The sequence below is a fragment of the Leptonychotes weddellii genome, chromosome 10 (genome assembly GCF_054177405.1).
Source record: "Leptonychotes weddellii isolate Sample4059 chromosome 10, ASM5417740v2, whole genome shotgun sequence".
Classification (NCBI taxonomy): domain Eukaryota; kingdom Metazoa; phylum Chordata; class Mammalia; order Carnivora; family Phocidae; genus Leptonychotes; species Leptonychotes weddellii.
Window position 1 is genome coordinate 20,809,691 of NC_138378.1, and position 22,539 is coordinate 20,832,229.

The following is a 22,539-nucleotide window of genomic DNA, read 5'->3' on the forward strand; positions in this document are numbered from 1 at the left end:
GACAGTTTCCAAAGTGGTATATTTAATGCTTTCACTAACAATGTATGAGATTTCCATGCCCTTGCCAATATTTGGCATTGTCAGTTTTTTTACTTTTAGCCATTGTGGTGGGTGTGTGATAGTATCTTGTGGTTTTAATTTGCATTTCCCTGATGACTAGTGCTATTGATCACTCTTCCTTTGTGTATTTCCAATTCATCTATTTTCTTTTATGAAGTATCTGATCAAAATTTTTTTGCCCATTTTAAATTTGTCACTTAATATTGAGTTCCAGGAGTCCTGAATTTAAATTTTAAAGCTCAGTTGTATAAGATAAGGATAGAGAAGACTTACTGCTGGGACAGTATTTCAAATGGAAAAGGCCTCAAAGTTTGAGTTGAGCAAAAGCAAATGTTACCATTTATTCAGCAAATGGTTATGACTACTAACTACATACTAAGCACTGATACTAGGGATACAGAAATAATACCCAGCCCTAGTTCCAAGGAGCCCATAGATTATGAGGGTAGACAGACAAAAGTCAAAATTTTGATATGGCAGTTTCAATGTTATATCACTAATATTTAATTTACTGAGTACCTGCTATTGGGTAGGTACTGTTATAGATACTGGACATAGAGAGATTAGGCAAACCAGACATGGTTCCTACTCTAATACAGCTTATTTTCTCGGGTGTCTATGGATGAAGACAGTGCAGAAGCTCTGATACAGGGAATGAGATTGATGTTGTGTGTATGTGGGTCAGAAATGAAACCTGGCTGGAACATACTTGTGTGACTAGGTGATTAGTTAAGTGTCAGGTCTTTCAGGGAAGGCCTTGTAGACCACAGTAAGAACTTTGGACTTTTGAGTGTTTGGGGATGCCATCCCAGAGTTTTAAACAGAGAAATGGTATGGTCTAGTTTCTGTTTGGCTAATAAACACAGAAGTGTGTCTGTGTGTGTTTGAAGGAAGATGATGAGGAAACCATGTAATCATCTAAAGGAGAAACAATAAATTTTACTTGGGGATTGTGGGTGAGGCTTCATAACGCAATAATATAGCAGAACTTTGGATGACAAGGCATTTGTTAGACAGGAAAGTCAGAGGTATCAGCGTGTGTATGTTCCAGGAACCAGAAATAGCTTTGGATGACTAGTTGGTTGGGTGGTGGAATAGCAGGAGATAGAGCAGACTGGGAAGGGCTTTGAAGGCTGAGTTAGGGATGCAGGGTCACCATATTACACAACGACTGAATTCTGTGCAGATGTACTCTGGAGTTGTGCCACAAGGTGGCCTTGCTGGGGAGTTTGGCTCTGAACCTAAGGGCCATGGGCATCTGTGCAGGACTTCTAGTTAAGGTAGAAACTCTGGAAGCTGACACAAGGAAGACTAGCTGAGGCATTGTTAAGGAGGAGAAGCCAGTGAGGAGGCAAGAGACATTGAGCCCTGAAGTTAGATAGGGGTTGTTAAACCAGAGGGCTTTGAATAGTCAAGAGGACTTGAGTTGTGGATTGGGGAAAAAAGCTAATGAAGTCCTTTAAAAAACACAAAATAAACTATAAAATATTGAAATAATACAGAAGTATATAGAGATTATAAAATCCTCACCTTCATTCCCCTTCCCTGAGGTGTACCTCTGAGTTGCAATTTTTGGTGTGCCTTCCATTTTTCTGTATATTTATTTTGTGTACCTATTCAAATCTATTGTATATACACATACAGTTGAAGTTTAAAATGGAGTCATACTTTTCTTACCATTTTTTGTGACTTTATTTTTTCATATAATACCAATATAATATAGTTCTGCCTTGTATTTTACCTGCTGCTCAGCATTCCATTGTTTTAATGTACCATAATTTACTTAGTACCCAATAGATAGACCTTTAAGTGTTCTCAGGTGTTTTACTGGTTTCAGCAATAATGAAATGAACATTCTTCGTTTGTTTCTGTTCTGTGCAAACACTGCCTCAGAGAACATGTGAAGTGAGAAGCATGGAGTCAGATTGTGACTCGGGGAAGTTGTGGTCCCACTCCTTTGGGAGTATGTGTTTTTCTCTGGATCTGTTCGTAGGGAACTTCCAAAGGGGGGATGGTCAGGCAGGTCAGAGTCTACAAGCCACATTCTAGGGGCAACATTGAAAAGAACTGGGGCTCTTTTTCCAGATTTTAGCTGGGGATTTCACTGCTTCCAAGTATCAGATGGGTTCTCAGAGGGAGATGGAATAAGGCTTTCCTTGTGGAAGATTAGACTGGGGAGAAATAGGACAAATGTGTAGAAATGAGAATTCCAACAGACTTGAGTTGGTTTGGGTAGGACTTTATGGAGCAGGACTATCTAAATGGATTAGAAGAGTGGTGGATTTTCCATCATTGGATGCTTTCAAGCAGAGACTGAGGTGCTAAGAACAGGCAGTATGTGAAGCAAGCCAAAGTGTAAGAGTCATTCCAATGTTGGTTGATAATAGCACTCCAGATGGAGACCATGAGGCGCCAAGATGGGAACAGCACTAACTGTGGGCTAGGTTGGGGGAAGGATTGACTGAGGGTCAGTTTAGGGGAGGCTAAGGCTGGAGGCATCCTGGGGTATAGCGCTGGGAAACCTGGAGTGCTGAGTGAAGCTGGGTGAGAGATCTGACGTCATCTGCACTTTTGGTACAGACAGTCTGCAGGTGTATGGGTCAGCGGGACGCAGGGATAGTAAGGAGTCTGAGGGTAATTGTTATGGGGACTGTAGGAGGAGGGTTTACATGGGAGTTATGGTGATCCATGCAAGAAGATAGTGTTTCAGCCGAGGAGATGAGTAAATTGGAAAAGTTGGTGCTCCTTGATTGCCAGTTTGGAGATGGCTGGGCTAGGAGCTGAGGCTGCAGATGGCCTTTTGGATTTCATTCAGCAAATATTATCTAGGTGCTTGGGATAGAGCAATAAACAGAACAGACAAATATCCCTTCCCTCACGTTTACATTCCTTCAGTTTACATTCTAGTGGGGAAGAGAGGTTATATATTAGACAATCAATGATAAATGCTAAAAAGAAAAAGCAGGAAACGGGTATGTGATGCTCAGTAGTAGTAAGGTTGAAATGTTAAGTACCTAGAAAAGGAGAGCCTTTTCTTCATAATAAGAAGATGAATTTGAATAAAGACTTAGAAGGAGTGAGGAAACAGCAAGCCATGTGGATAATATGAGGGAAGAAACAAGCTTCTTTGAGGAATGGCAGGCAAACAGACCTGTGTGTTCAGAATGGAGTGAGCAAGAGAGGTGTTAGGAAATCAGATTAGAGAGATCTAGATCTTTCAAAATCTTGGAGACCATGGTAGAATTTGCATTTTTTCTAAGTAATGGGAAATCATTATAGGGTTTGGGCAGATGTGTAGCATACCCTGACCTACGTTTTAACAGGATCACCCTGGTTGCTGTATTGGGAATAGTCTGTTGGTGTGAGGATGGAGGTGGAGGTGGGGATGGCGTAGGATAAGGGAGACCAGTTAAAGAGGCTAATGCGATAAGCCCGGTGGCTTGGACTGGATAGTGGCAGTGAGACTAGTGAGTTGGCCATGAGTAGCTGATTACCCACTAGGAGAATCAGTTGGGATCCTAACACTACCTCAAGATGCAGGGTCTGAGAGTTAGTGAGAAATCATTGGAGGAAGAAACTTTTTTGGGGAGTTGGATCTGGATCATGGTCATGTTGGGATTAGAATTTTGATTAGGGTCTGATCTGGGGCCAGTAAAGGGTCAGAGTGAGATTCATTGGTCTCAGAAGATCAGGGTTGGATTCTGGGTCTTAGGAACATTATAGGGATTTTTGGGGTGAGGACCAGTTTGGGCTCAAAGTTGTTGATGAAGGCCAATATACTTTTTCTGCATCTTCCCATCATATCAGGGTTGGTTGTACTCACCATGTCCTGTCCCACTGAGCTCACCTGAGGGGATTAGAGGAATATGGAGGCTCTAAGGCCTTCTCTTCCTTCGGTGTCATGGAGCTGGATACAGGCTCAGCCCTGCCTGGGGGAAGCCTGCTGGCCTTCCCAAGCTGGGACATATAGTCAGGGAAGGGTAGAGAAGGGTCCTCAATGCTTGACTCAGGTCCTTTCTTTCCCAGATGGCCCACTGTGTGACCTTGGTTCAGCTATCCATTTCCTGTGACCACCTCATTGACAAGGACATCGGCTCCAAGTCTGACCCACTCTGCGTCCTTTTACAGGATGTGGGAGGGGGCAGCTGGGCTGAGGTGAGAAGGGCCTTGGGGGTTAAAGTTGTGGAGGACGGTTAGAACAGTGCTGAGGGTAGAGGGTGTGTGACTGTGATGGTACTGGCCTCTGCCCACAGCTTGGCCGAACTGAGCAAGTACGGAACTGCTCGAGCCCCGAGTTCTCCAAGACCCTGCAGCTTGAGTACCACTTTGAAACAGTCCAGAAGCTCCGATTTGGCATTTATGACATAGACAACAAGACACCTGAGCTGGGGGATGACGACTTCCTAGGAGGGGCTGAGTGTTCCCTAGGACAGGTATGTAGGGCTAGGGATTAAAATACTTTAGACATATGTTCAGTAAGAGCCCTAACAGCCCAGACTGTCTGGAATGTGGAGGTGGGGGCCAAGCAAGACATAACCCTGCCTGAGATTTTGCTCCCCCACCCACCCCTGCTTTGCCCCAGATTGTGTCCAGCCATATAATAACTCTACCCTTGATGCTGAAGCCTGGAAAACCTGCTGGGCGGGGGACCATCACGGTAAGGAAGAACTCTGTGGGGGAGGAGGGTTACATCAATGAGGAATTCATGAGGGGATACAGTCTCCTGCCTCCCCTTCCTAGGTATCTGCTCAAGAGATGAAGGATAATCGTATAGTGACCATGGAGGTGGAGGCCAGAAACCTAGATAAGAAGGTGTGTCTGGAAGGAAGTCCTGGGGGTTTAAGAATTAAGGGGCAGGAATGGTGTTCCTGGGGGTTTAGAACTAAGGGGGGGGTGGGGCTGGGGACTGGCAAAATGGTTATCTCTCCCTGAGTCTTACACTGGGGTCTCTGTGGCATTGACAGGACTTCCTGGGGAAATCGGACCCGTTCTTGGAGTTCTTCTGTCAGGGTGATGGGAAATGGCACCTGGCATACAGATCTGAGGTGTGAGACCCCTGGGATTGGGTGGAGTGGGGTAGGAGAGACTCTCCTGGGGCTTGTGATTACCAAGGTTTGGAACAGGGAGAAAGAGACTGCATATGGATAGAGAAGGATGACAGCTCCCCATATGCCAGCCCAGAGCTTACTAGAGGCCTTGCTCTCCACCTTCAGGTAATCAAGAACAACTTGAACCCTACATGGAAGCGCTTCTCTGTTCCCCTTCAGCATTTCTGTGGGGGAGACCCCAGCATACCCATCCAGGTGAGGAGTTTGCCTCCTGACTGGACATGGGGAGGGATTTATTCTCACCTGCCCCCTACCCCTGCTCTCTGTATACACATACACACCTTCCCCCACTCCCCCCACACACACAGGTGCGATGCTCAGACTATGACAGTGATGGTTCACATGATCTCATTGGTACCTTCTACACCAGCTTGGCCCAGCTGCAAGCAGTTCCGGTGAGTGCCAGCCCTGCTCAGGGGTATTAAGGTGGGCCTAAAGGACTGCAGCCCCAGGGGGAGAGGGAGGGCAGGCCAGTTCCAGCTGATGCTCTGGGAGTTTCCTACCCTAATTTTTCTTTCCTCACCAGGCTGAGTTTGAATGTATCCACCCTGAGAAACAGCAGAAAAAGAAAAGCTACAAGAACTCTGGGACTGTTTGTGTCAAGATTTGCCAGGTGAGGCAATAGCCCATGTGACCCAGGCTCTGACCCCTGTGCTCCATGGCCCCAACCCCTTCACCCCAGCCATGATCCTGGTTTCATCTGCAGGTAGAAACACAGTATTCATTCCTGGACTATGTGATGGGAGGCTGTCAAATCAACTTCACTGTAAGTTGCTTTATCAGGGATAAGAGAACAGATCTGGGTCTCAGAGTGGTCTTCAGCTCCCCATCTCCCCTCCTAGGTAGGCATTGACTTCACGGGCTCCAATGGAGATCCTTCCTCCCCGGACTCCCTGCACTACCTGAGCCCAACAGGGGTCAACGAGTACCTGACAGCACTGTGGAGTGTGGGCAGTGTGATTCAGGACTATGACTCGTGAGTAACTTTTCTCTTGCCCATCCCCCTCCCTGCAGATGCTTAAGCCTCTGGGCTCACAGTCCCCTCCTGTCTCTTCTCCAACTCACTGTCTTCCCACAGGGACAAGCTATTCCCAGCATTTGGATTTGGGGCCCAGGTACCCCCCGATTGGCAGGTGAGCACTCTTTTTGCCTCCCCAACTCCTATTTTCAGTGTCAGGGTCCTGATTTGGGGGGATGTGGTCGACTTGCTGGGTGGCACCCAACTTTATGTGGAGATGCAGGGATGCATCCCTACAGGCATGTGTATAATAAATGTTCAGGACTACATAGCTCCTATACAATGCTTGGAATATACCATAGTGTCCTTTTTCTTTGCACATAGATGGTCATGGAGAAAGAACCTCATTTTCATTCTTGCCCTCAGGTCTCCCATGAATTTGCCTTGAACTTCAACCCCAGTAACCCCTACTGCCCAGGTAAGTTCCTTCAACCTCCACCGTAAGGCAGATCTGTCCACACCTAGAAGGCCAAGCCTATGCAGACAAGGGAGTGTGGGGGTAATGAGGCAGATACCTGACTCCGTTGTCCAAAGGAGTGGATTTTATTTTATTTTATTTTATTTTATTATTTTAATTTTATTTTAAAGGTTTTAATTATTTGACAGAGAGAAAGACAGCCAGAGAGGGAACACAGGCAGGGGGAGTGGGAGAGGGAGAAGCAGGCTTCCCACGGAGCAGGACCCTGGGATCATGACCTGAGCCGAAGGCAGACACTTAACGACTGAGCCACCCAGGCGCCCCCAGAGGAGTGGATTTTAGAGCTAGGTCTCTGGACTCAAATCTAGGTCTCAAATCTTTATCTTGCCTCTTTCTAAAACCATGTGACTTGGGACCAGTGTGCTTTGGCTTCATAAAAACGATAAATACTGTAGGATATTGAATATTTAATATAAACTTTGAAGCAGTAAGCCTGGCACATACTAAGCACTCTCTAAAAAATGGTAGCTGTTATCTTTGCCTGGAAGCTCACTGGTACCGGTCTGGGCATCAGTGGAAGCCTTGGTGCAGCTCTTTTCAGGGTGCTTTTTGCCCAAGCTCTTTTGTTTAGAGATGGCCAAACATCATGATTCCCCAGGACCCCCACGTGGGCAACAAACTAAAGGGGAAAACTTGACCTGATGTGACCTGGGTTTTTGACCTGAGTTCAGACTTAGAGAAAAGTTGTGATAGTAGTTATAGGGGATTTAGGTCATTGGAGCTCAGGGGTCAGGGCCTGGGTCACAGGGGCTATTGTTTACCTTCTTCTCTGTCACTCAGATTCTCCATCTCCCTTCCTCTTCCTCCCTCCACCAACTTTGCACCCTTCATCCCTTAAATATTTCAGTTACTCAGGGGCGCCTGGGTGGCTCAGTCGTTAAGCGTCTGCCTTCGGCTCAGGTCATGATCCCAGGGTCCTGGGATTGAGCCCCGCATATGGTTCCCTGCTCCGCGGGAAGCCTTCTTCTCTCTCTCCCACTCCCCCTGCTTGTGTTCCCTCTCTCATTGTGTCTCTCTGTGTCAAATAAATCTTAAAAAAAAAAAAAAATCCAATTACTCATTAACTAGTACCCTATAGTTTCAGCACCTATTGATGATCTTTGCAATCGGTGATTGTCAAAGATTTTGTAATTCCTCCTACATTTATTAAGAGTTTCCTCTTTCCCATTAATTAATTATCTAGAGATTCTTATTAAATGGATTATAATTCATTATTTTATTAAGTGGGTTATAATCTGATGCTTAACTATCTTAGATTTGTTCAGGGGACCCCCTTAATCAGATTTAACTCAAGTTGTGATTTAGGGCAAGTGCCCTTCTCTTTGTTCTTAGTTCTCCCATCTGTAGGATAAAGTTAAGTACCTTGGGTTATAGGGGTGATTGAATGAAATACACCCAGGTTCCCAAATCTCCTCGGCCAGGGTGGGTTGATGTCAGGATTGGTATTTTACAGTGTTTTTTGCCTTCGTTTGCTAGGCATCCAGGGCATTGTGGATGCTTACCGCCAGGCCCTGCCCCAAGTTCGCCTCTATGGCCCCACCAACTTTGCACCCATCATCAACCATGTGGCCAGGTTGGCAACCCAGGCTGCACATCAGAGGACTGCCTCGGTGAGGATCATGGGAGGTAGTGGTGGTGGTGTGCTGTCTTGGTCAAGGGTTCCCTTCAGGGATATGTAACAAGAGACTTCTTATCAGTATGGGAATGTGTGGCTGGGGTGTTTAGGTCTGCCTCAGTTTGTGAATGGACTTATCCCCAGCAATACTTGGTGCTGTTGCTGCTGACTGACGGCGCTGTGACAGATGTGGAGGCTACACGTGAGGCTGTGGTGCGTGCCTCCTACCTGCCCATGTCAGTGATCATCGTGGGTGTGGGTGGTGCTGACTTCGAGGCCATGGAGCAGCTGGATGCTGATGATGGGCCCCTGCGTGCACGCTCCGGGGAGGCAGCTGCCCGTGACATAGTGCAGTTCGTGCCCTACCGCCGCTTCCAGAATGTGAGTGGGGACAAGCCTGGGGGCAGACCAGAGCTGGGAGTTTATCCCTCCACCTCTCTCGAGTGGGGATACTCACCCTTGCATTGGGGCAGGGTTGGGTGTTGGGGTTTATATCCTTTGTATCCTTTTTTGGGTATGAAATGTAAACTTTGCGAAGCTATTATGGATCACCACTGACCTTGCCCTTTTTCTTCTGGCAGGCCCCTCGGGAGACACTGGCACAGACTGTGCTCGCAGAAATACCCACACAACTGGTCTCCTACTTCAAGGCCCAAGGTTGGGCCCCATTCAAGCCACTTCCACCCCCAGCCAAGAGCCCTGCACAGGCTCCTCAGGCCTAGATTCCCTTAGAGGGTGGGCTATGGCTCGTCCTCAGCCTTGTGTACCCAAGGTCCCTGTGGGCATGGCTCAATCCTGCACACATTGCCCAGTGCTGCACTTTACATTTTATACTTTTATATTTGCTCTTGCTGTTGCTCTTGATCCCTCCTGCTTGCCCCTGGAATCCTTCATTTAATAAAGATCAGTGAAAACCACTGCTTTGCCACCACTCTGTGTTTTTGAGTGGGAGTTTACTATTAGCCATGTTTATTTTCCCTGAGTCTCAGTTTATCCCCCTTAGAGGTTGCTGAGTGAAGGATACCTCTGACATCATAGCCCTAGGCAAAGAAACTGGGTATTCCAGGCCAGAAGCCTAGAGACACTTCTGTAGGATTGAATGTGAGCCAAACACCCAGCCTGCCCTGCCTTAGGACAGGGCTGAGCTGGGAACAGAGACAAGGAGGGAGCAGTGGTGTTTCTGATCCTAAAGATAGGCTACAAGCCTGAATCTTTTTAACAGCTAATTTTTTTCTTACTAGAAAATTAATATGTATTTTCATATAAAAGAAAAAATACAGAAAAAATAATATCCAAACTCCCATGTGCCAAAAAAATATTCGGTGCATATTTTTTAGTCCATCATGCAAAACTATATACATGTTTTTTTATTTTATAAAAATGGGATCATATTATACATACTTTTTTTTTTTTAAAGATTTTATTTATTTGACAGAGAGAGACACAGTGAGAGAGGGAACACAAGCAGGGGGAGTGGGAGAGGGAGAAGCAGGCTTCCCGCGGAGCAGGGAGCCCGACGTGGGGCTCGATCCCAGGACCCCGGGATCATGACCCGAGCCGAAGGCAGAAGCTTAACGACTGAGCCACCCAGGCGCCCCCTATACATACTATTTTAAGATGCTTTAAAATGTATACTAGTTAGTACAAAATTATTTCAAATATAAATACTGTATAACAGAGCAGGTGAGGGTTCCTTTCTTTCCTAGGTCTGACATTTTTTTTTTTCCTAAGGATATTATACATACTCTTTGCACCTTGTTTTTATAATATTTTGGGTGTCTTACCCATTAGAACTTACTGGTGACCTTATTCTTTTTAATGCATATATATTATTCTGTGTATGAGTATCTTATAGCTTATTTAGCCAATCCCTTATTTATTGAGATTTGGGTCCCCTCCAATTTTACAATATTACAAAGTGCTGTAATGAATATCCTTGTACATTTACCACAATATTTCTGAAGGATGTTCCTAGAAGTAGAAATGCTAGGAATATGAATATTTAAACTTTTAATAGATACTGTAAATTGCCCTCCATAACAACAGTCTTTTGTCCCTCTATCTGTTAACATGACAGGCAAAAAATACTTTCATTTTTAGCTTGAATTTATTTAATTTTGAAGGTGAGGTACCATTTCATGTGTTTGTGAGTTATATTTCTCCTGAATAGCCTATTTATAGGTGTTTTTGTTGTTTAAGCCTTTACTCTTATACATGTTGAAAATATTTCCTCCCAAGTTACTGCCTTTTCATTTATAGTATCTTCTGATCCGTAGAACTCTTTTGATATGGAAGTTTATTATGTATAACAATCTAGCTTGCTTTTTAAGAAATTATCCATATATCATTAATTTCCATGATATTAAACATTCCCTTAAATGTTACCATTTCTTTTGGACACATTTTTGTAGCATAAATTATCTTCTTGTATGGGGTGCCTGGGTGGCTCAGTTGGTTAAGCGTCTGCCTTCAGCTCGGGTCATGATCGTGGGGTCCTGGGATTGAGTCCCATGTCAAGCTCCCTGCTCGGTGGGGAGACTGCTTCTCCCTCTTCCTCTACTCCTCCCTCTGCTCGTGTTGTCTCTGTCTCTCTTTCAAATGAAACCTTTTTTAAAAAATTGGTTTATCTTCTTATATACTATTTCCAGTTTTCTCTTTATAAACAACAGTGTGATGAATATCCTTAAAAGTATTATCTTTGATTACATTGATATATCCTTCGGCTCCATTCTTAGAAATGGAATTACTATGATTAAAGAATGTAAAAAATTTTAAGGCTTTTGGTTCCTCTTGTGAAACTGTCCTCCAGAAAAGCTGTATTAGTTCATATTTCTAAACTTAGGCTTTGAGAGCACTCAGTAATTTATTTAGTTAATTTTATTTAATTTTATTTTTTTAATCTTGTATTTATTTATTTGACAGCACAAGCAGGGGGGGCAGCAGGCAGAGGGAGAGGGAGAAGCAGGAGGGAGATCCCAGGATGCTGGGATCATAACCTGAGCTGAAGGCAGACGTTCAACCAACTGAACCACCCACGCACCCCTCAGTAGAGTAAATTACAAAAGTAATATTCTGAAAATTTAAACGAATGGATATGTGCTTCACCCTAACACATACTCATGCATTCCACTTCCTAGAGATGTAACCGCTGTTCATAATCTATATGTATATTCTTCCAATGCATGAACACACTGGGAAGGATCCTAAGAGGCAAGATGGTGCATGTTCCTTTGCTCAAGCTGGTCCCCCTTTTCTGTTCTCTGCCCAGGTAGATAGAACTCCTTAATCTTTTGATGCCTGTCTCCTCCATCTTTTATTCTTCCAATTCTACTTTGATCCTTAGAGTAAAGAATTCTTGGATCAATAAAGAAATTGTTTGCTGGAGCATCGTCCCTCCCGTCAGCCTCCCTGATGGCAGGGACTGATGAACACTACACCACTTGTACTGGGCCTTGCAGTAAAGACAGCTGAGATGGGGCTACCAGGCCTGCATCAACTCTGACTCTGATGCTTCCTAGAGGTTCTCAAGACTCCTTAGTTTTTGAGTGTTTACTTCAAGAAAAGGGGTAGTTAGCTTCTCCACCTGCACCTAGCAGGAGTTGGGGGGACTTTCCCAGAGGGTAGGGGTAGGAAGCGAGGTGCACAAATATGGCTTCAGGTTGACTGGCAGCTCTGAGTTACAGAGGGTGGCCTCTGGAAGAAGGTAGATTTGGGTTCCACTGTGGCACTGTTCCCTTGAGTGTTTTGTGACCTGGGCGGTTTCCCCCTCTGGGGTTATGAGGATTAGTTAGAATGTAATAATGTAGAATGTCCAGCGCACCATCTCTTGCACATGGTAAGTACTCAGTAACATGAGCTGCTATCGTATTGATCTGAACTTCTCCAAATTAAGAGGGTGCATTGGAAAGTAGACCCCCCCCACCATATTTATATACCAAAGGCAACCAGAGCCCTCCCCACCCCACCTCAGCATGGATCCAGCTTCTTTGAACACAGACCTGCACTCTACTTCAACAATCAGCATGTTTAATGGGGTTCCCCTGTGGCACTGTCTCCTGCCCCCTCTGAAGTTCGCATGCCATGGGCTCGGACCCGATACAAGCATGTGAAACGGGGGTGGCCCCAGTTGCTTAGAATCTGGATCTTCACCTTGGGAAAGGCAGTTGGGGGGTCATTCTGGGGAGACAAATGGATCATGCCAAGGACTGCTGTCCCAAGGGCTGCCTTCCTCTCCAGTCTTCCTTTGCTGGCCCGTTCCTTTAGCACCCTAGCCCCCAGAGACACACACCTGTAGGTGGAAAGTCTGAATCTCTGATTTCTCCACATCGAAGGTGAATTTCCCTAAGAAAACTTCAGTCTCATCAAGCTGGAGGCCCTGGTGGGTGAAGAGTGAGTAGAGGGAACAGTGAGGCACAGGTGGGAGAGGGAGAAAACAACTTCATGGAGGACCTACTATGGCAGTAGTTGTATGCACGCTCTCACTTCTCTTTTGGTGTTACGGTAGTGTAGTGTGGGCTGAGGGCTCCAAGGAACCAGGTTGCAGTTTAGTCTGGCCAATTGTTAGCTATGTGACTTTGGCAAATAAGATCCCCTTTCTGAGCATTACTTTCCTCATCAGTGAAGGGGGAGATGATAGCACTTCTTAGGTTGTTGACTGGATGCAAGGAGATGATCCATGTAAAGCAAAGCACAGAATAAGCGCTCAATAAAGCCATACCTAATGTTTGGATATGGTTGTAATTATAACCTATAGGCCTGAGAGGCGAGTGGTAGTATCTCCGTTTTATAGATAAGCAAGCGAAGACTCAGATAGTGACACCAATTTTCATGACTGGTACTTTCTAGGCAAAATCCCCCACCTCCTTAGCCTCAGCCCCACTCACGTAGACTGCGAAGTCGCGGGGGGCGCTGTTGGCTCCCCCGGTGTGTGCCACACTGGGTGGTGGGTGCTGCAGGGTGATGTCGCTCAGTTGCACACGACCCGGTAGCCGGATCACCACCTGGCCCTGGTCGCCCTCAAAAGCCCAGCAATTCCCAGGGAACACATCTGGCTGCAGGCGAACAGGTAGACCTTCAGAACCCACCGACAGAGCTACTCGGCCCTTCCCCAGCCTGGGCATTGGTTCAGGTTCCCCCGCCCCCCCTCAGCTCAACCTCTTCGTCGGCCCCGCCCAGTCCTCCACCCGGAGCCCGGGTGTGTGTCCAGCCAGATCCTGTTCGGTGCCCCAGTCCCTAGCACCACCAGGCCCCGCCTCCAGCCGCTCCCATCCTCTGCCAGGCAGGGCCCCGCCTAGCGCCACGCCCTCAGTTCCGCCGGGTCCCACCTCCAGGGAGCTGTGCGGTCCTTTCCCAAGCATCCCGCCCCTGGTCTGGTTCTGGGACCCAGGTTCCAGGCCCACCTCCAGGATAACCGTTGGCGGCCTCGCGTAATTCCAGAAGCTGAAGCGATTCCAGAAGTAGGCAGTGTTCGCATCCTCATAGTCGTGTGATGTCTTTTCTAGGTCGATGGAGGCCCCTGGAGCAGGGAGAAGCCATCATTCAGAGGCTCCCAGGCCTGACAGACAGCTGGGGCAGGGTCTCCGAGGTCGGTCTCTTTGGTCCGGGCATGTGCGTAGGTCTGTGTCAATGTCTCCGCCCCCTTCCGTGTCTCTGAGTCTCAGTCTTGCAGTGTCTCTGGGTCTTACCCACAGAGCTCAGCGCATAGTCGGGTTTCCTCACAAAGTCTTCATTCAACCTCTGGAATACAATCTTGGCCACTCTCTGAAAAGAGGGAGGGCGGGTCCTGGAGGGATGGAACTTGCAGGCAGATTTTTTGGGGGGCAGAGTTCTGGGACTCGGTTCTCTGGGTTGGATTTTGTGGGCCCTGGGAGAAATCCCAAGTCAGGGCTCTGGGGCGGGGTTTACCGCTCGGGACCCATGGAACGCGGCTCCGCAAGGGGCTTCCAAGGTGGACCTTGGACTGAGCAGTGTGCGGAGCCACGGGGCGACACTTTGGACAGACAGGAGACTGCAGGCCTCACCTCGCTGTTGGCTGCGCGAACGCTGGACACCTCCTTGTGTAGTTTATCCAGCTCGGCCTGGAGCTGCTGCAGTTGCTGCCCCTGGGAGCGCACGCGCTCGTGGTACTCGCTGCGGGCGGGAGGTTGGCGCGCGCGGTTGGCTCACTGTCTGCCTGGGCACTTCCCGTAAGGCCCCGCACAGAAGCGCCTTTGAGCCCCCTAATTCCCCACCCCAGTAGCCCTCTTTCACCTTAGAGTCAGCATCTCCTTAGGTTCCTATTGGAGGGAGGGAGGGACAAAATACAGCGCTGCTCAGCTCCCACCCACTCTCTTCTCCCACATCAGCCTGGGAGCAGCTGGACTCAAAGGGCCTTCTTTTTGAGGACTGCCCCCCTCCCTTCCCTGACCTGCCAGGACCTCTCAGAGACCCCCAACCATCTCTGGGCACAGTCCTTCAGAGATCTGTTTATATCCCTTCCTTAGGATTAGAGCCTCCAGCGCTGTCCCCCTCCCACCAGCCAAGGGGACCCCCACAATCTCCAGGGTCATACCCTGCCAACCACCCACCCTGGGATACAGTTGCCCTGACTCACATTCTCCAAAGGAGGGACCAGGTACAGCAGCCCCCACCAGAGTGCTGGAGAAAGAGGAGTGGTCTAAGGGCAAGCCGAGGGAGAGGGTTTCCCTGGCATAAAGGGGTGGTGAGGAGAGAAAAGGCTTGAGGGCGGTGCGTCTGAGGGGACTAGCGGGCTCTGAAGGGGACTGTGAGGAGCTGAACTTGTTGAGTGGGCTGAGGGATATAGAAGAAAATGTGCCGGGTTTGGCTGCAAAACAGCCAGGGCTGGGGCCCCAGGGGATTCTCCACCCCCTCACCTGCCAGAAAGAGGCTCAGCAGTGACACAGCCGTGAGCAGGAAGCGGATGGAACAGACCTCCCTGAAGAATCAGAGGGAGACTGAGGCCCCGGACCCTAATGCATACCGCAGCCCCATGCCGGGCCCTAGACCCAGCATCCGCGGACACGACTCAGCCAGGTCTGATTGAGTCATGCTCAAGCCTCCGCGGGTCCGGCCCTGCTCCCCGCCCCATTCCCTCCCTCTGACCTGTACACAATGACCAGCACGTCTCCTACCAGGGACAGCAACACGCTCAGCACCTGCAACAGCAGGTCTGGGGAGAGGAGAGGAGGCTTAGAGGGAGGGCAGGGATGAAGAAGGGCTCAGAGAGCGTGGGGTTTGAGGTTCAGGAGGGGCTTGGGAAGAGAGGGGTGGTCTAGGAGAATTAGATGGGGGCAAGGAGAATGAGTTCAGGCTCAGAGAAGGTGGATCGGGCTCAGGGAAAGGGCTGGAGACTGGCATGGCATCGGGGCTCAGAACGAGCAGGGTCTCTCAGAAATGAGAACTGGAGTTCAGAGAGGGGAGCCAGAGGGTCAGAGGGGCTCCAGGCTGGCCTGGCCCGTACTCAAGAAGTTCTTGGACACGCGCGGTGGAGGCATCTCCTGCCTCAGATCCAGGGTTGAGAGAAGGTCGAGCTGCTCCTCAGAGACTACGGGAGAGCCAGCCGGTTCTGCGGGAGCCCAAGGGCGCCATTGGGGCCCTGCGCAAGGCAGGTCTACTCTTCCCCCGAGACCGCGCCGCAGGTTCCCCAGCCCAGAAGCGGGGCAGCCTCCACGGGCACTGGTCCCACCGCATCCCCACCCTAGGTCTCTCTCAGCACTCTGAGGTCCCTTGCTAAGTCAAGACGTTGGTCCCCCTGCGGAACGGAGCCCCCGCCCCCAGGCAAGTCTTGGTGCTGCCCTAGTGCTCTGTAGCTATTTATGCTAACACCGAGGCCGCGCCTCCTCAGTGCTGTCCAATCACAGGATTTCCCTGCCCCTTCCCAGGACCGACCAACACCCCGAGGTCCCGCCCCTTAGGGAATCGTATTTGGTGCCTCCCCTCTTCGCCCTATAGGCCCCGCCCCTTAGGGGGTATCCAGATAGACTTAATCCCGATTCCATGCCAGGCCCCGCCCCTGGGCCCCGCCCCCTCCCTCAGTTCTCCCGGGTTCGACCCCGCCCGCACCCGAGGCCCCGCCCCTCACGGTTGCCGCGCCACAGGCGGTCGGCCCATTGTGGCTCCGAGGCGCCGGCTTCTGCCGAGAGCTTCCAGCCCATGTGGTTCCTCCGGGCACTCCTGCGCTCAAGGCGGGCTCACCGCAGCTCGAGCCCCGGGCTCTTCTGCCCTCGGGCTCCCCGGGCCCCGGCCCAGCTGACCGGTGCCCGCTGCTGTCCCCCGAGGTGACGCTCACTGAGCTGTTGCTGTTGTCGCTGTAGAAGTTGGGCGTGTGCTTGTGAGGGGACGTGGCTGAGCCCGGGCGAGGGCTCCGCCGCATCCTGATCCCGGGACGCCCTCTCACGGACGCCAAAGTCGCCGCCGCCGCCGCCGCGGCCCTCGGCTCTCCCTCAGCCGATGTGCGCCGCCGGGACGCCACGGACCCTGCGTGCAGCCGGCGGGCCCCCCGGCCGGATTCAACCCTCTCCCCTGTAGCTGAGCCCGGCTGCTGACGTCATAAAGGAGCCTAGGGTCTCTACGGTACTCCCTGAGGGTGCGTCACAGAGCTAGTCGTGACGTCCCTGGGAGCCATGGCAGTCTCTTATTCTTTCCCATGTTAAAGCAAGCGATGACATCACATCACTTCCTAGAACGCCCTATCTTATGCACTTGTCATAAAAGATTATCCCTCTTCCTGCTTAGTTTTTCTCCTCAGCTCATATCACCAAGATGCTGTATATTTTACTTACATACATATCATATCCATTGCCTGTCACACCCACCAGAACGTAAACTTTATGAAGGCAGGGATTTTTGTCTTGTTCACTAGTGTATCCTCCAGGACCTAGTGGGGGGCCTCCTTCTCCCTCTCCCTCTGCCTGCTGCTCCCCCTGCTTGTGTGCGCGCTCTCTCTCTCTCTGTCAAATGAATAAATAAAATCTTTAAAAAAAAAAAAAGAAGGAAGAAGAAGAAGAAGAAGAGGAGGAGGAGGAAGAAGAAGAAGAAGGAGAAGAAGAAAGAAGAAGGAGAAGAAGAAGAGGCAGGGAGTCACCCAGGGCACTTCTAAATAAACATTTAGTTTTCTTTTGCCTGGCAAACCCTTCGGGCCCCTCCACTCATCCTAGTCCTCAGCCCAGAGAACTCTGACCTTAGGATCTGTGCTTCCCTCTCCCAAACCCATATTCACCAGAGGTCCGTGGTGTGAGAATTCAGTACCCATCAACCACCATACCCACACTCAGACCATCCATCTTGCATTGCGAAAAATGGAATGAGGAATCCCAGATGGTCACAGCCAAGAGACCAGAGGTTCCCACACTCCTACTGTGCAACAGAATAGAAATTCAGGTTCCCAGGTACATTTTGAGATTCTACTTCAGCATTTCTTGAGTGGGAGCAGGAATGTGCATTTTTAACAACCATATGTGTGATCCTGATTAAGGACCACACTTTGAAAAGCAATGCAGTGCATTCTATGCACATTACACAGCTAGGTAAATAGATCCAGAAAGGGGAAAGAAGTTTCTAGGGTCCACACAGTGTATGATAGAGATTAGAATTCCAAAATCTTGCCCTCGAGCCCAGTACTTTCTGCCACATCCCATCTTCTTTGGAATGTTAGGAAGAGAAAGTGACAGTTCTTAGAGGGGTTGAGAGGGAGCAAGAACTTGCCAGGCTGTGTTCCTGCCCAGAAGAGGAAGTGCCCAGGACGCCTGGGTGGCTCAGTTGGTTGAGCGTCTGCCTTTGGCTCTGGTGGTGATCCCAGCATCCTGGGATCAAGCCCAGCATGGGGCTCCCTGCTCAGCGGGGAGTCTCCTTCTCCCTCCCCCTGCTCTTGTGCTCTTGCTTTCTCTCTCTCTCCCTCTCAAATAAATAAAATCTTAAAAAAGAAAAGAAGGGGAAATGCCCACATTAGTTTCTAGAGGGGTGGCATCAATACCCTGCTTGATTAGATGACACAGAGTTCAGGGGTGAAGGGAGGGAAAGGCCAAGGCACTGCAAGCTAAGAATTCTGGTCCCCTCTCTGCCTTCCTTTGGATCCCATTGCCCCTATCTGTCAACTGGGGAGGTGAAGCCTTCCCCCAACATCTGGGGCCTTAAGGTCTAACCTGGACCTTACTTAAAAACAGAACAACCCATGCCTGATTGTCTGGTGTTCTGTAGACCTCAAAGCTCATTTGAGCAGCTAACACCTGGGAAACAAGGTAGAACAGGGCTTTCCAACCCCTCTGTTGAGTTGGAGAAGCTGAAGCACAAGGAGGGACTATGTTTGGCTCAAGGCCACACAGCAAGACCCAGCTCCTCTGAAGGTCTAATCTTATCTCTGCTGCTGCCTGATACATTCCTTGTACACAGGCCAAAATGACAAATTTCAGGTTCTGGAACCCACCCTGCATTCCTTCCCCTGGATATCCTTCTCTGCTCAACTCCTGTCCTCGAAGCCCATGTTATTTTACCTATTTATTTTTTTAACTAGGCTCCATGACCAGTGGGGGCCTTGAACTCATGACCTTGAGATCAAGAGTCACATGCTCTACGACTGAGCCAGGCAGGTTTCCCCTCAAAAGCCCATCTTAAACACTGTCTCTTCAGGGAAAGCGCCTCTGGCCTCCCTCCTCTTGAGTTCCTGAGTCCTGACCCTATCGTAGTCTGATGGGAATTGCAGTCTTCCTACACTTTGTTTGGTGTTGGAATCTGTGAAGCTACTGGAAGACAGAGAACATGTCTGATTCACCTCTGTGGCTGCACCCTTCCCCTACATGGTGGCATAGCACAAGTCTTGCATATAGCAGGTGTCGTTAAACAGTGATTAAATGGATGGCCAGGATATGCACTCAACACACAGTTACAATCACACATGGGTAGAGACTCCCATATACATTCATTCCTTCATTCGGTAAATGTACTGCACATCTGTTTAAGGGTTACTAACCTAAGCAAGGAGCTCTATGTCCAGAAAAATGCACAATTGTTCAATATTTAATAGACAATTTCAAGAATTTTCAGACCCCCTGAAGCTTATCTATGGTCCCACTAGTAAGACCCCAAGTCCGCAAGTTAAGGGCCTCTGGCTCCTGATTAAGAAGTGTTCTGAACACCTGCTGTGTGCAAGCTAGGGACATACATTCAACCACTCATTAATTCAAATGTGTTGAGTGCCTACCGAACTAATGCTGGGGGCTAGGGGATTCATTTATTAATCCATCCATTTATTTAGTCAGTTTTTTGAGGGTCTACCACATACCAGACCCTCAGCGGGGCATTGAGGACAGAGAGATGATTAAGGAGCATCATGAGACCAGTGCCCTTGAGGCCTCATTGGCTAGTGGGGACAGACTAGGGTTCTGTTTCTCTCCTTAACTCCATCTCCACCTTATCCCAGCTCCCACTTCATCAGGATGCATGAAGGATGGAGGCTAAAGCTGGTGCAGGCAGGGAGGACTGAGCTAACCACAGGGGCCTTACCCTCTTCTCTCAGTCCTTCGGCTCCCTCTCCACCCATGACCTCCAGGCCTGCCTGTGTGTTTGACTAAAGGGCAGGGATTGCTGAACCTGCTGGGTGAGTCCAGTTGAATCAGAGGTGAATGGGGTGAGTGGGCAGGTGGGCAGGAGGGCAGACGGGCAGAGGGAGAGCCAGCGGCCCTGGGGCAATGGCTCTGACTGCATGTGTGTGGCGACTGACAGGGCTGCCAGGCACCCATGACCGACAAGTGAGGCTCAGCTTTGTAGGGGTGCTCTAAGGATTTTGGAACTGGGGGGGCTCCCATTTCTCCATTCCCTAGGCCCTCAGTCCAGTGCCTAGGCATCTCTCTAGCCTGTCTCCTTCCTCCCCCCGCCCAGTTCTCTGCCTCTTTCCCTGTCCATCTTCTACCTTTCTTTAAGGGTGAACCCTGGGGGACTGGACCCTGGGCTGGGCGTCTGTGGTGTGTGTGTGTGTGCGTGTGTGTGTGTGTGTGTGTGATTTTTTTGTGGGGAGGGACTGATAAATGACTATTTCAATTCTGAGCAGGCTTCACCCAAAAAACAAGGAGAATTCACTGTGGTCAAGAAGCAGATATTGGTGAGGTGAGTGGGGTTGGGTCCTGGATGTGGAGAAGCTGATCTGTGCCCCATCCAAGTCCCTCTTTATGAGTTGGGGGGCATGTTCCTGGGTTTTGGGAGCTGTACTCTCAGGAAGTGGGGTCAGTCTCAGGCTTGAGAAGCCAGACCCAGTCAGAATCAAGACTGGGGGGGATTAGTTCTTGACTGGTAGTTACCCTCAGATCAGCCCTAGTTTGGAGTCAACCCTGTGTTGGGGAAGGGGGAGTTGGTTCCAGGTTTGGGACATTAGTCATAGAATTAGCTCCAAGTTTGGAGGGTTGGATCCTGTTTCAGGGTTAGGATAGGCTCTGGACTGGCGTTCAGGGTCAGCCCAGTGTTGTGTATCACAAGATTCCTCCTATCCCCAGCTGTTCCATTGGCCACACTATGGGGCTCCGCTGGTTGGGGAGTGCCTGTCTGTGCAGGTGGTTAACTGCAGCCATGTGTTCAGCCCCAGGTGAGTAGGCCTGGGGGAGCCAAGGATGCAGGTAGGGCTGGATGTGGCGTGGGGCCATCCCCCTGGGTCATTCTTCTGCTCCCTGCCACACCTGCAGGTTCTCGGAACACTGGTGATCTCCCTGCAGCAGCTACAGAGTACTGGGCATTTGGTGCTACAGGAGGCCCTAGTGGATGAGAATCTGTGAGTGACCCCGGTGAGTCCCACCAGTCCTCAGCCTGCCATCCCCAAGCCTGAGAGTCCCTCTAGACAGAGAGTTCTTTTTTTCAGAGGGGAAAACAGAGATCCAGACAGGAGTGGTAACAAGGCCACCCAGCCAGGACTCCTTTCACTGTGGCCCCTACACGGGCTAGCCCCTACATGGGCTAAGGGCCAGGCTCAGCTCTGAGGACCAGGGGTGTGGCAATGGCGGAAGAGAAGTTCTGTTCTGCTCCCTGGCCTGGGACCAGACTAAGTTCTTTTGGGAGGGAAAGATGAACCTGGCTGGATTTTCCTGGTGTTTCATGGAGGGTCATATAACCTGGTAGGAATGGAACTGGGTTCCAATCTCAGATACACCATTTCCCAGCTGAGAACTTGGACAAGTTATTTAGCTTCACTAAGCTGTTTCCTCATTTACATTATGTAGAGTCATAGGAAATGTTGAACTTTTCAGTCTGTTGTTTGTTGAGCTCTGATTGTAAGCTGTGCCAGGCAACGAGGATTGAGTGGTGAGCACAGCCAGATAAGGATTTGCCCTCTTAGAATTCTATATCTAAAGAGAGAGGCAAACATTAAACAAATATTCACACGAATAAATGCAAAATTGTCACTGATGGGTGTTACAAAAGAGCTGGTAGGGGGTTGGGAAAGTGTATAACAGAGGGATGTAACCTATTTGGCGGTCAGCTAGGGTTCCCTGAGGAAGTAGTGGTTGAACTTTGAATGGAAGGATGATAAGAGTTAACTAACTCCCAGTGCTCTGAGAGAGCATAACTGGGGTGCAGGGCAGGAGCAGACCTCATATGAGACAGTACTGGAAAGGTTGGCAGGGGCCAGACCATGCAGAACACTGAAGCCCACAGTCATGAATTTCCAAGAGCAACAAGAGAATTCTGTAGTCGTGTTTGGCCCCTTCAAGAGGTAACTAGCACATGCTAAGTTCTTAATAAGTTGTCAATATTATTAATGACCAGAGAGGAACCACAAACTAATCACAGATGCAGGCCAGGAAAAGGCATTGTCTTTGGACTTCTTTTAGCCCCAGGCAGTTTGAGGGGCGCTGGGGCACACTGTGTGTGTGGTTTCAGATACAGGTGGAGCTTGACCTGAAGTATCAGCCCCCAGAGGGTGCAACTGGAGCCTGGGCAGAGGAAGATTTTGGAGCATCCATCCGGGACAGGTACCCTCCCCAACCTCCTGCCATCTAAGCAAGACCAGATTGTCCCAGCCCAGGCAGGTCGTGGAAGGGAGAAGTGGGACCTAATTCCTCTCTGAATCTGCTGGATGTGGTGACCGTTGGACCTGTGCTGCCCAGGCTGCAGCTCTGTGGTCACACACAGCCCCTCACTCCTTTCATTTATCCTCCTTCCAGCTCAGAACTGATCATCCCCAATGTGGGCTTCTAGGAGCTGGAATAAGTATGTGGGGATGATCTCGGATCACCAAGTCAGTCTTGGGATTAGGAGTCAGTGGCACAGGGTCAGTCCCAGG

At 49.4% G+C, this 22,539-nt stretch overlaps 3 protein-coding genes across 13 annotated transcripts in view; 1 reads left to right on the forward strand and 2 right to left on the reverse strand.

Annotated features, from left to right (window-relative positions):
* The window catches only part of CPNE1 (copine 1), a 34,602-nt gene extending 25,406 nt beyond the window's left edge, over positions 1 to 9,196 (forward strand). For 6 of the 10 annotated variants that reach the window (XM_081832889.1, XM_081832890.1, XM_081832885.1 and 3 more), the window contains 15 exons: positions 4,087 to 4,215; positions 4,314 to 4,493; positions 4,643 to 4,717; positions 4,801 to 4,872; positions 5,025 to 5,105; positions 5,274 to 5,363; positions 5,477 to 5,563; positions 5,695 to 5,781; positions 5,875 to 5,934; positions 6,011 to 6,144; positions 6,247 to 6,301; positions 6,553 to 6,604; positions 8,141 to 8,274; positions 8,424 to 8,660; positions 8,861 to 9,196. In XM_081832889.1, the coding sequence (XP_081689015.1) occupies positions 4,087 to 4,215; positions 4,314 to 4,493; positions 4,643 to 4,717; positions 4,801 to 4,872; positions 5,025 to 5,105; positions 5,274 to 5,363; positions 5,477 to 5,563; positions 5,695 to 5,781; positions 5,875 to 5,934; positions 6,011 to 6,144; positions 6,247 to 6,301; positions 6,553 to 6,604; positions 8,141 to 8,274; positions 8,424 to 8,660; positions 8,861 to 9,001 (1,614 nt within the window). In that variant the 3' untranslated portion in view covers positions 9,002 to 9,196. The remainder of the gene's footprint in view (positions 1 to 4,086; positions 4,216 to 4,313; positions 4,494 to 4,642; positions 4,718 to 4,800; positions 4,873 to 5,024; positions 5,106 to 5,273; positions 5,364 to 5,476; positions 5,564 to 5,694; positions 5,782 to 5,874; positions 5,935 to 6,010; positions 6,145 to 6,246; positions 6,302 to 6,552; positions 6,605 to 8,140; positions 8,275 to 8,423; positions 8,661 to 8,860) is intronic. The other 4 variants (XM_081832894.1, XM_081832893.1, XM_081832892.1 and 1 more) reach the window with 2 other exon arrangements.
* The window catches only part of ERGIC3 (ERGIC and golgi 3), a 115,089-nt gene that overhangs the window by 49,164 nt on the left and 43,386 nt on the right, over positions 1 to 22,539 (reverse strand). The gene's annotated exons all lie outside the window — the stretch shown is intronic.
* SPAG4 (sperm associated antigen 4) lies at positions 9,622 to 16,916 on the reverse strand. 2 transcript variants are annotated; one of them, XM_006750391.3, is made up of 12 exons: positions 16,341 to 16,916; positions 15,739 to 15,843; positions 15,381 to 15,447; positions 15,152 to 15,213; positions 14,872 to 14,915; positions 14,529 to 14,554; positions 14,300 to 14,408; positions 13,964 to 14,039; positions 13,679 to 13,794; positions 13,163 to 13,330; positions 12,568 to 12,654; positions 9,622 to 12,455 (listed from the first exon to the last, which is right to left on the reverse strand). In XM_006750391.3, the coding sequence occupies exons 1-12, from the start codon at positions 16,648 to 16,650 to the stop codon at positions 12,306 to 12,308; spliced, it is 1,320 nt and encodes a 439-aa protein (XP_006750454.1). In that variant the 5' UTR covers positions 16,651 to 16,916; the 3' UTR covers positions 9,622 to 12,305. The 2 variants fall into 2 exon arrangements, with proteins under 2 accessions (XP_006750454.1, XP_030877539.1); XM_031021679.2 differs by having other exon boundaries at positions 16,360 to 16,580.

What these genes read in the sequence shown, in the direction of transcription:
- SPAG4 (XM_006750391.3), bottom strand. Translation starts at nt 16,650, where the DNA reads ATGCGGCGGAGCCCTCGCCCGGGCTCAGCCACGTCCCCTCACAAGCAC. An exon ending in GCTGAGCCTCTTTCTGGCAG is followed by an intron (nt 14,916 to 15,151) that starts GTGAGGGGGTGG and finishes CTCTTTCTCCAG; the next exon opens with CACTCTGGTGGGGGCTGCTG. An exon ending in AAGGAGATGCTGACTCTAAG is followed by an intron (nt 14,409 to 14,528) that starts GTGAAAGAGGGC and finishes TCCCGCCCGCAG; the next exon opens with CGAGTACCACGAGCGCGTGC.